Source organism: Mesoplodon bidens, assembly GCF_964165515.1.
Source record: "Mesoplodon bidens genome assembly, chromosome: 1".
Lineage (NCBI taxonomy): Eukaryota > Metazoa > Chordata > Mammalia > Artiodactyla > Ziphiidae > Mesoplodon > Mesoplodon bidens.
The window spans coordinates 112,481,172-112,493,817 of record NC_138176.1 but is presented as its reverse complement, the minus strand read 5'-3'; the positions used below and the strand labels follow the sequence as shown (position 1 = coordinate 112,493,817).

Below are 12,646 nucleotides of genomic sequence, written 5' to 3'. Positions count from 1 at the left end.
GGCAGCTACCATTGGTACTTCTTATCCTGTGTTTCTTTAATATCTCCAACAGATGAATGGTTTCCAACAGTAAAAAATGTATCTTTTACCTTAACTATTAAATATATAGCTACATGGTTATCAGAATTTCTACAATACACTAGAATACTTACCTTACTAAAAAGGAATGAAATTGAAATGACATTGATTTTTTTTGTTCCCAACAGCTTTATTGAGATACAATTCACACCGTAAAATTCAGCCTTTTAAATTGTTCAGTTCAGTGGTTTTTAGTATATTAACAAAGTTATACAACTATCACCACTAATTCCAGAATATTTTCATCATCCCCAAAAGAAACTCCTTGCCCATAAGTAATCAAGTCTCATTTTCCTTTCCCCTGGCTCCTGTCAGCCACTAATTTACTTTCTGTCTCTCTAGATTTGCCTATTCTAAACATTTCATATAAATGTAATCATATAATATGTGGCCTTTTATGTCTGGCTTCTTTTGCTTAGCATAACGTTTTTAAGATTCACCTATGTTGTAACATTTATCAGTATTCCATTCCTTTTTGTAGCTGAATAATATTCCACTGTGTAGATACTTCACATTCTGTTTGTCCATTCATCAGTTGATAGATGTTTGGAATGTTTCCACTTTTAACTATTATGAATAACTCCTATGAATATTCATATACAGGTTTTTATATGAATGTAATCTTTCATTTCTCTTAATTATATACCTAGGAGTAGAATTATTAGGTCAAACAGTAACTCTGTGTTTAACTTTGTTTTTTTTTGCGGTACACGGGCCTCTCACTGCCAGTCCTCTCTGCTTCTCATCTACATCTTAGCTGCCTCTACTGAACTGTGTTACTTTTTTTTTTTTTTTTTTTTTTTTGCGGCACGTGGGCCTCTCACTGTTGTGGCCTCTCCCATTGCGGAGCACAGGCTCCAGATGCGCAGGCTCAGTGGCCATGGCTCATGGGCCCAGCCGCTCCGCGGCATGTGGGATCTTCCCGGACCGGGGCACGAATCCGTGTCCCCTGCATCGGCAGGCGGACTCCCAACCACTGCGCCACCAGGGAAGCCCTGTGTTTAACTCTTAAAGGAGCCACCAAACTATTTTCCGCACTGGCTGCACCATTTTACATTTCCACCAAGAATGTCTGAGAGTTCATGTCTCCACGTCCTGGTTAACACTTGTTACTGTCTGTCCTTTTGACAGTAGCCATCCTAATGGGTGTGAAGTTGTATCTCATTATGGTTTTTGATATGCATTTCCCTACATAAAGTCTGATGGTGTTGAGCATCTTTTCATGTGCTTGTTGGCAACAATGACGTCTTAACACTTTTTCTTTCAGGTAGTTTTCTGTTAAAGTTTATTCAGAAGATGACAAGCCGACATTGGTGTGCTATTCCCATTTTGTTTCTATCTAAGGCTTTGGCAAATATCCCAAGATGTAAAGCCCTGGGTATAGAAGGGCTTCTTGCCCTGAGGTAATGTACTCTGAGTATGTTCACATACGGTTATTTGTTGTACCTTTCCATTAGTAAATTTTGTTTTTCCTTCTGCTTTAATCCATAGTGAGTGGTTTTAGTTAATATTGGCATCAGGATTTTTCGCTCTTAATTTTATATAATAAAAAAGTAAATTAAAAAAACTTATTCATATAGTTGAAGTTATTTTGTTTTATGAATTACTAATTTAAATATATGCCATAATACATACTATTGGATTATGGTCACTTTAAAAATAAGGCCAGTAAGTTTTTATTACATTGATACGTAGGAAACTAGAGATAACATAACAAATATTAATATTGATTACAAAGTATTTCAAAAAAATGTAAAATTCTTACTTTGAAATTGTTTTTTTTTTAATTAATTAATTTATTTATTTATATTTGGCTGCGTTAGGTCTTCATTGCTGCACGCGGGCTTTCTCTAGTTGTGGCGAGCAGGGGTTTCTCTTTTTTGCAGTGCGTGGGCTTCTCGGTTGGGTGGCTTCTCTTGCTGCGGCGCGTGGACTCTAGGCGCGCGAGCTTCAGTAGTTGTGGCACGCAGGCTCAGTAGTTGTGGCTCGCAGGCTCTAGAGCACAGGCGTAGCAGTTGTGGCACACGGGCTTAGTTGCTCCGTGGCATGTGGGATCTTGTGGGACCAGGGATTGAACCCATGTCCCCTGCATTGGCAGGCGGATTCTTAACCACTGCGCCACCAGGGAAGTCCTTATCCTGTTGTTTTTAAAAGAAGATTTGTTTCATATTAAAATTGAGCTCCACTAGAGGCCTTAATTATTTAATAGCTGTGAAATTCTCCTGGCAGTGACTGTCTGCGTTAGAAAGTGTAGATATATTAAATCAGGTTGTCAGTTATTACAAACTATCAGAATTGTCGTGAGACCATGGAAGTGCATGTGTTTTCTCTGATGTCAGGGACGTTCTTCAGTGCACCATGATCACACATCAGATCCTGCTGCGAGGGGCAGCGCAGTGCTATCTCCTTCAGACGGCCATGAATCTGGTAGACGTGGTGAGTTTATCTTTCTTCCTAATGTTCACTCCAGTTTCCTAGTCTTTCTCAGTGAGTGGGTGTTCATAAAGGAGTTAACACAGCAGGCCTGTGATGCTGTCGTTAGAAAGCCCTGCTTATAAGGTTGGCCCTTGGCTGGCATCTGGGAACTTGGATTTCAGGAGGGGTCCCACCATCCTACCTACTGTGCCTGCAGTACTCATACAAACAGTGTGGTCTCTATTGAACACCTGCTTTCTTTCCCGGGGTCTGGAATTGTAGGTGCGATGCAGGGGGTGTCTGTATGACCAGCTCCCAGTAAAAACCCTGGGTGCTGGGTCTCTAAGGAGCTCCCCTGGTAGGCATTTTACACGTCAGTGGGGTAGTTGGGTGACCGTACCGGGAGAAGACTCTTGGAAGCTTTCACCTGGTTTCCTCTGTATTTTTTGTGCACGTCTTCCAGGAAATTGACATTCAAGGAAAACCTTTATTCTCTGTTTTTCACAGAGCTCCAGTAACACTACTGCTGAGAACAGGGGTCAGTTGTGAAGGGCTGGATTAGTATATATTTTAGGCTTTTTGAGTCATACGGTCTCTGTCACAACTACTCAAGAGCAGCCATAGACCGTTTATAAATAAATGGGCATGGCTGTGTTCCAGTAAAACTTTACTTACAAAACAGGCTGTGAGTGGTTTTGCAGACCCCCAGCTTAGAGCAAGGTATCTTAATTGAAGATGCGTAATCTTCAGGGAATGAAAAGACCCGGGTGGTTTTCTTAAGGCGGGGTCATTTTTGTGGCGTTGAAAAGTAAGATTCACTTTTAAGTAATAAGTAATTTCTTATAGGCTGTTTCTGTTTTTGCTTTTAGATCTGTGACTGTTTTACCTCTAAGATAGCAACCTCAATTTTAAGGAAACTAGATTTATAAAGTGATCTTTCATTTTCTATAATGGTTGTATATAATTGCATATAATTGCGCGTTTGTAATCAATGTCTTCCTATTAAAAGTTGAATAATGTTTTCTTTTTAAAAAGTAGCTTTCGATTTACCTAATAGTATTCTACTGTAAGTAGTCTGCTAGACTGCTTTTGCAGTGATTTTGATTCAGCGATGTTTGATTCAAACATTTTTAAAGGAGTAATTTTTTAAAACTGCCCTGCCCCCCCCCCAGGAGAAGGTGTCCCTCTCTGATGTCTCATCTCTTGTCATGTCAGTGAGACAAGAGGAGTCCTTCGGACGAGGAACTTCATTGTGGACAGAGGTGAGCCTGAAAATAATTTAATGATAAGGTCTTTGAAAACTTTGTGAAAAATTGTTATCTAATTGAATTCATTACTAGCCTTTTATGTAAAATATGATTGCTTTGCTATCTATCACCAGAGGTTTTTAAAACTGTTTATTTGCTTTGAGTGGATGTAACCAGTAACGCTGCTGAGGTTCCTATGGAGAAACGGGGGCAGGAAGTATCTGGAATAGAGAAGGACCGGTTTGGGGGGACAGTGTTAGTGGGCAGATCCCGATTCCGGATGAGATGTACTGGGAGTAATGATGACGTTAGACTCAAAACCAGTAACACAAACCTCCTCTTTGTCATCTTCTGTCGGTTATAGGCACTTCCATCTACTCAGGCTCCCCAGCCTGACGTGTAGGTAATCCATAATTCTTCCTGACTTTTTGCATCTCATTCACCATGAAACCATAAGTGTCTTGGGTTCTTCTCCAGCTGCTGCTCGTGGAGACCTTCCCCTGCGATGACTGCTTTCTCACTGAGCCCTCTCTGCTCACCCTGTGTGCAGGGCCCTGAGGTCCTGCTGTGATCTGATGGGCCACCCTTCTCTGCGGGTTCTTCAGTCATCCGTGTCCTCCTCCTTTTTGTTTTAAACTATGGGACTCAATCCATACTGCTGTTAGCTCTTATCCAGAATCCTAATCTGTGTCCTCCCTAGGTTATATATTTTTTGAGGACAGGAACCTTTTTTTGTTTTAAATTTTGTATTTCTCCAGTGCCTAAGAGATCACTGAGACTAGAGATGTGATATTTCCTTTAGAAAGCAATTCCAGCTAGGTATGCCTGGAGAGAAACAAGAGAAATCAGCTTGGATTATGTTAAAATAATTCAGGCGTAAAATAGTGAGGGCATAGAGTAAGGTAATGGCAGAGGGGATGAGGAAGGGGCTAATTCGAGCCTTTGAAAATTCGAATTTTGTTTTATTTTCTTGGTCTAATACATCTATTTATGTGGAATACATCTAATTATGTGGAATCTGAAAAATACAGAACCATGGAAAGCAAGTAAGAATCACCTGTAATGCCAACCATCAAATCCATATTTTTTGGTTTAACTCTTAATTTTTCAGATATATTTATTCTCACTCTTGCTTTCTCACTATATATTTATATGTATATTTTAAATGATATATTAATACATATGATATTTCTAAACAAATTAAGATTATACTGTTTTGAATTTTATTTTTCATCTTTACCTACATTTGAGTATTTTATAGCATGTCGCTAAATAGTTCCCCAATATGGGATATTTAAAAATTAGGTTGATTAAATATTTTAGAATTTATTTAATCAGTTCCTTTTGTTGAACTTTTGCTTCAGATCTTATTTCATCTAGAAATATGCACTACTAAAAGATTAAGATACTGCTAAGAAATACGCCCTTATCACACCTAAAAATGTTATTAATTTCTTGATTCAAATATTCAGTGTTTAATTTATCCAGATGTTCAATAAATGTATTTTTCTGTTTGTTTTTTGCATTTTGTTTGTTCAAATAGTCAGTTTTATTCAAGTACCCAAATAAGGTCTATTCATTGGATCGATATGTATAATTTGTAAATGGTGGTTAATCCACCTGGAACTTATTTTGATATCTGGTGTGAGCTGTGAGGTTTAAATGAAAAAAGGCATGTAAACATGTTTCAGACTGTGCTTGGCCCATGCTAAGTGTAAATATCTACGGCTACTATTGTCTTTTCCCCTTGGTTTGATCAGATAGCTGCTTGGTTTAAGTTTACAGAAAAAAAATGAACAGAAAGTACAGAGAGTTCCCATATACCCGCTCGGTACCCTCCTCATCCAACACCTGTGGCTGTTATTATTAGCATCTTGCATTAAACATGGTACATTGTTAAAACTGATGAGCCAATACTGATACATTATTATTAACTACTGTTCATAATTTACATTAGGGTTCACTCTTTGTGCCATATGTTGTATGGGCTTTGACATGTATCCACCATTGCAGTATCACACAGAATAGTTTCCATGCTGGAAAAATCCCCAATTCACCCAGTAATTCCTCTCTTCTCTTGCTCCCCCAAACCTCTGGCAGCCCCAGGTATTTCACTGCCTCCATAGTTTCCAGAATGTCCTGTAGTTGGAATCATACGTTGCAAAGCCTTTTCAGATTGGCTTCTTTCAGTAAGTTATAATATGCCTTTGAGGTTCCTCCATGTCTTTTCATGGCTTGGTAGCACATTTCTTTTTAGCACTGAATAATATTCCTTTGTCTGGGTGTGCCGGTGTTTATCCATTCACCAACTGAAGGACATCTTGGTTGCTTTTCAGTCCTGGCAATTATGAGTAAAGTTGGTATAAACATTTACATACAGGTTTGTGTGTGGACGTAACTTTTCAACTCATTTGAGTAAATACCGAGGAACTTGGTTGCTGGATTTTATGGTAAGAGTATGTTTGGTTTTTTAAGAAACTGCCCTTCATCTGAGGACGTGTACAACCATGGATCATGAAGTATCATAGTATTTACTACTGAAAAAATCCACGTGTAAGTGGACCTGCACAGTGTAAACCCATGTCATTAAGGATCAACTGTATTTTTTTTTAACATCTTTATTGGAGTATAATTGCATTACAATGTTGTGTTAGTTTCTGCTGTATAACAAAGTGAATTAGCTGTATGTATACGTATAACCCCGTATATCGTCCTCCTTGCATCTCCCTCCCACCCTCCCTATCCCACCCCTCTAGGTGGTCACAAAGCACCGAGCAGATCTCCCTGTGCTATGCGGCTGCTTCCCACTAGCTATCTATCTTACATTTGGTACTGTATATATGTCAGTGCTACTCTCTCACTTCATCCCAGCTTACCCTTCCCCCTCCCCGCGTCCTCGAGTCCATTCTCTACGTCTGCATCTTTATTCCTGTCCTGCCCCTAGGTTCATCAGAACCATTTTTTTTAGATTCCATATATATGTGTTAGCATATAGTGTTTGTTTTTCTCTTTCTGACTTACTTCACTCTCTGTGACGGACTCTGGGTCCATCCACCTCACTACAAATAACTCAGTTTCGTTTTTTTTATGGCTGAGTAATATTCCATTGTATATATGTGCCACATCTTCTTTAGCCATTCATCTGTTGATGGACACTTAGGTTGCTTCCGTGTCCTGGCTATTGTATGTAGTGCTGCAATGAACATTGTGGTACATGACTCTTTGAATTATGGTTTTCTCAGGGTATATGCCCAGTCGTGGGATTGCTGGATCATATGGTAGTTCTATTTTTAGTTTTCTAAGGAACCTGCATACTGTTCTCCATAGTGGCTGTATCAATTTAGATTCCCACCAACAGTGCAGAGGGTTGCCTTTTCTCCATACCCTCTCCAGCATTTATTGTTTCTAGATTTTTTGATGATGGCCATTCTCTGGTGTGAGATGATATCTCATTGTAGTTTTTGATTTGCATTTCTCTAATGATTAATGATGTTGAGCATTCTTTCATGTGTTTGTTGGCAATCTGTATGTCTTCTTTGGAGAAATGTCTATTTAGGTCTTCTGCCCATTTTTGGATTGGGTTGTTTGTTTTTTTGATATTGAGCTGCATGAGCTGCTTGTATATTTTGGAGATTAATCCCTTGTCAGTTGCTTTTTTTTTTTTTTTTTTTTTTTAATTAATTAATTTATTTATTTATTTTGGCTGTGTTGGGTCTTCATTTCTGTGCGAGGGCTTTCTCTAGTTGTGGCAAGTGGAGGCCACTCTTCATCGTGGTGTGCGGGCCTCTCACTATCGTGGCCTCTTTTGTTGCGGAGCACAGGCTCCAGATGCGCAGGCTCAGTAGTTGTGGCTCATGGGCCTAGTTGCTCCACGGCATGTGGGATCTTCCCAGACCAGGGCTCGAACCCGTGTCCCCTGCATTAGCAGGCAGATTCTCAACCACTGCGCCACCAGGGAAGCCCCCTTGTCAGTTGCTTTGATTGCAAATATTTTCTCCCATTCTGAGTGTTGTCTTTTCATCTTGTTTATGGTTTCCTTTGCTGTGCAAAAGCTTTTAAGTTTCATTTGGTCCCATTTGTTTATTTTTGTTTCTATTTCCATTTCTCTAGGAGGTGGGTCAAAAAGGATCTTGCTGCGATGTATGTCATAGAGTGTTCTGCCTATGTTTTCCTCTAAGAGTTTTAAAGTGTCTGGCCTTACATTTGTGTGTGTGTGGTTTTTTTTAAAACCTAACTTTTTGTTTGTTTGTTTCTTTGTTTTTGGTTGTGTTGGATCTTTGTTGCTGCGTGTGGGCTTTCTCTAGTTGCGTCAAAAGGGAGCTACTCTTTGTTGTGGTGCGTGGGCTTCTCATTGTAGTGGCTTCTCTCGTTGCAGATCATGGGCTCTAGGTGCCCAGGCTTCAGTGGTTGTGGCTTGTGGGCTCTAGAGCGCAGGATCAGTAGTTGTGGCACACAGGCTTAGTTGCTCTGTGGCATGTGGGATCTTCCCAGACCAGGGATTGAACCTGTGTCCCCTGCATTGGCAGGTGGATTCTTAACCACTGCACCACCAGGGAAGTCCTGGCCTTACATTTGCATCAACAGTATTTTAAAATGCACATATCATAGAAAATAAACTTGCAAGGAGGGTAGGAACTTTCATTATAGCTTATATCTCAAATTCTACGTTCTCTCATAAATAAATCCTTGTTTTAGTATATGAAGCTGGAATAAATTTTAATTTAAGACTGTAATTTGTTTTGCATAATGAGTTATTTTTCGTAGAGGTGTTCGTTAGAACACCTTATCAAAATGTGCATTTTATATTAGGTGCTTTAAAAATTCTTGCCTGTTAATGAAGTTTATAAGTTCTTTGAAGAGGTTAGAAAACACACACACACACACACGTATGTGTATATACACACATACATACAAACACTTTTCTGTCTGAGCTATCTGTGGAACTCAATCATGACAATAAATGTTCTGTTACTTTGTTGTGTTCAGTCATTTAAATTCAGTTTATTGTGGAGGAAAGAAAATTGGCTTAGGGAAGTTAGAAACCCTTTGTTCAGTTAAGCTTTTAAAATAAGTAATAACTGTTTTCTTTTCTAGCTCTGTGATTGGTTGCGTGTCAATGAAAGCTGTTTTAGGCGACCCTCAACTTGTAGCTCCATTGGACTTCACGAGACATCCTCTTTAAATGCTTACGTAAAGAACCTAGTCCAAGAGTATATTAAGTCACCTGCCTGGGAAGGTAAGTCTGAAATCATTTTTATGGACTGATATATCCAAAACATTTTCAAAGAGCTTTTTAGTATTTTTTCAGATCAAGATTCAGGCTTAACCAAATATATGCCGATTTATGGATGTCAGACTTGTATTTCAGCCAAATAATGTGAATAAACAGAATGTAAAAATACTGTTTTGTAACTTGTACTTTATCTGTTCTAGAACTTGAGATTTTAAACTATTTTAAATGTTTTAAGAAGTTGCCTGGGTAGGACTCGGACACAAATACATTTATTAATTTATTCTACGATTACCGAATCTTTGTTGGCTCGATCTGCAGATGTGTTTTTGGAGCCTCGGTAGTGGAAATATTTGTAGATAAATCTGTTCATCTTTTGTTTGTTTTCAAAGCATTACATTTAGTGTGAACTGATTATGAAAAGTAATTTTAGAGAAAAATTATGTTTGTTAGTTTCTTCTTTTTACCAGATACTTAGCAAAGATCAATTTTGCATCTTCTTTAGGGAAATGTGTTAAGACTGCGTGAGAGAAGAACCATTGGCAGATTCATTAATTAGGTTTCATTTTACGTTTCTAATGCTTCCTCATCATTAAAGTCATTAGTGATAATTGGGGTAAATTGTATCTTTGAATTTAACGTGTCTTAAATTTCCTAGCTTTGTCTCAGACCAAGTCATTTTCATCTCCCGATTTCTCTGATCATGGAATAGGTCTTAAATGATTAGATAATTATCCTTCCAAAATACATGAGTTTATCTGTTTGTTCTTAGAACATTTCTCTTTTATGTATATTCTGTTTAGTAAATTTTTCTGTACTGTTACTTGCGAGATCCTTTTCTTAGGCCTATAAAAGTAAATAAATTTTAGTCCCTACTAGAGTAAACATAGATTCAACTCCCTGAAGTATCTATAGAACTTGTCTTATAATTCAGTGCATAACAGCATCAGGTGTGATTAAATAATTCAAAATTGGATAAAATAAGATTTTTAGAGTTTCTTCCTTAACATTTCTAGAACTTAAAATATACTGTTTATATAATATGCTATTTTAAGTTTTTAAAAAATTGATCTCAAGTGCAAAGGAGGTGTGTGTGTGTGTGTGTGTGTGTAATATTTTTGACTCTTAATACCCTTGGCTAAGTGCCTTTATAAAATTTTAGTTTAGTTATCAATTACTGGGCAGTTTTCAGAACAAGGTAATAAATTCCAAAGCAAACATTATTTAGCTTGAGTTTTTGAGCATAAGATACATATAACATTCAAATTTGTTTTTATATAAAGACTCATCAGCTCAAATGTTTTTAATCAGATTCTACACCTGAAGTAGCTTTTTTCTTTGGGTTTGACATGGTCAGTACAGATAGATTTTACACTGATTATTCAGCAGCCATATATCAAGTGTTTTCTAAGTGCCAGACACTGGAGTTACAGAGATAAAAGGTATGTCCCCCACCCTCAGAGAGAGCATGGTCTAGCAAGGGAGTTGATAAGTAAGCAGATAATCTTAGTGCAATGCCCTGAAAGCCATAAGCACTGGGATGGGGGACCGGGTGAGCAATACTGATCCAGAACAGGTAGACCTGTGGGGATCAGGAGAGGTCACCAGACGAGGTGACAGCTAACGAGTGAATAGAAATTAAGGTGGAAAGGGAGAAGGCGTACCCTGCAAGGCTTGGATGAACTTGCATCCAGGGAACTGAAAGTAGGTAGGCATCCATCTGTTTCTGTCTGTCTATAGCATGGACGCCAGGTAGGAATGGTTAAGAGATAAGGATGGATATACGTTAGGTAGATATTTATGTACCATACCATATATGTGATATATAGCAAAACAAAGCAAGAACAACTAAAACCACACAAAACCAGCATCATCAACAAGCAGAAATGTTGGAGAGCTTTCAGAGAAGGCTTTCTGAAATAGAGAAAGTGAGATATAGTTTGGAAGCAGCAGTAAAAGCTTGTCAAAACTTGGAAATGTTAAGATCAACCAAAAAGTGAAATATATTTGAAGAAATTTATACTTAAATTAGAGAGTCCATCAGAAAGGATATTTTGAGTAAAGATTTTGTAGTTAAATGATGTGCCTACTTAAAATGTAACCAAGCTGAAGATATGTAATAATCCCAAAGTAGTATACTGCAGCTGTGTAACAAATTTTAGAAACAGCTTTATTGAGGTATGATTGGCATACATTAAATTGCACATATTTAAACTATGCAGTGTAATGGGTTTGACCTCTGTGTGTGCTCACGAAACCATCAGTATAACAAGATAATGAACACATCCATCACCCCTCCAAGTGTTTTCACACCTCTTTGTAGTATAATCCCTGTCTCCCACTTGTACCTGTCCCTTTCCATCCCCAGACCAACCCTGGTATGCTTTCTGACACTATAGATTACTTTGCATTTTCTAGAATTACACTCAGTTTTTAGAATTGTGGTAGCAAGATTTGAGTGATAATTTAGAGGTAAATTAAGGTGATTGAAGGTAGCCAGTGACCTTTTGTTTCTTTAAGACCGTTGTTGCTTACTTTCACTTTTCTAGCCTCAGAGAGAGAAAGGGGGGAGAGTGTATAAAGGATTCTCTGCCAGTGGTTCTCCGAGAAGGATTTCCAGACAGGCAACATCAGCATCACCTGGAAACATTTTAGAAATGTGAATTCTCAAACTCTATCCCACACCTGCTGAATCAGAAACTCTGAGTGTAGGGCTTACCCTCCGGGTTTTAACAAGCCCTCTGGGGGACTTCTAATACATGCTGAGGTTTGCGACCCACTGTTCTGTAGCCTGGATTTCCCTAGTGTGGTGGTAGAGGACTTGGCAGAAACCTCTGCAGGAGTGTCCTCCACTGGATCAGGCACTCTAATGTTATCAGCCTGGTCCTGTGGCTCTCCTTGAAATCAGAAATCATTAAAAATCCACGAAACTTCTGATTTATAACCTTCCCTTTCAGTATCCGAAGTGAAAAATTGTTTAGGACTTCAAAAAGTGGCATTGTGATTGGAAACATTTCATTCTCAAATAGCACCCCTACCTGACCCCTGCCTCCTACAAGGTCAAAAGATATCTGATTATATGCTTGCTAGAAATTATAGGCAACTGAATACTGAATTGGCATTTGATTTCATTTTAGTCTTCATTAATGAGTTTTTATATGTAAATGTGGGATATAAAGCTAATGTGAGTAAAAATGTTTGAGAACAAATTTCAATAATTCACTTTTATAAACACCTATAAACTTAACCTATTTTGGAGAGCCAAAAGACCAACTTTTAGATTGTCTAAAAAATACAGATTTCTTACTGATAACTAAATGATATTTATAACATTTTAAAGAATAAAGTTTATCCTTTTGTTGCATTTTTAAACTAAGTTACCCTCCATACAAGTATGTTTTTAGTATTGTCTGTCTTCTGTACTATTCTAACAAATTTGTATCAAAATATATTGAATTACTCTCCAAATTTATTAGAATATTTTAAAATATGTTTTAAGTATCTGAACCGCTGGGCTGGAAAACTAGATCCCTTAACTAAATTTTTCTTGGGAGTTGAGATGAAGAGTATAATCTTACAATAGAATGAAAATGAAATGTTCTATCTATGATTTATTTTACTTTAACTGGCTTTCAGTGATAGGAAAATAATTTTATCAGTTAACCAAGTTCTGTCT

The 12,646-nt window shown here is 37.9% G+C and overlaps 1 protein-coding gene across 3 annotated transcripts in view; it reads left to right on the top strand.

Moving 5' to 3' along the window:
* Window positions 1-12,646, top strand: part of TARBP1 (tRNA guanosine 2 -O-methyltransferase TARBP1) — a 66,251-nt gene that overhangs the window by 14,646 nt on the left and 38,959 nt on the right. For all 3 annotated transcript variants that reach the window (XR_014016700.1, XM_081244591.1, XM_081244592.1), the window contains exons 7-10: window positions 1,346-1,481; window positions 2,418-2,514; window positions 3,666-3,755; window positions 8,835-8,976. Coding sequence is in view for 2 of the 3 variants with exons in the window: in XM_081244591.1 (XP_081100717.1) it covers window positions 1,346-1,481; window positions 2,418-2,514; window positions 3,666-3,755; window positions 8,835-8,976 (465 nt within the window). In the remaining variant the exon portion in view is untranslated. The remainder of the gene's footprint in view (window positions 1-1,345; window positions 1,482-2,417; window positions 2,515-3,665; window positions 3,756-8,834; window positions 8,977-12,646) is intronic.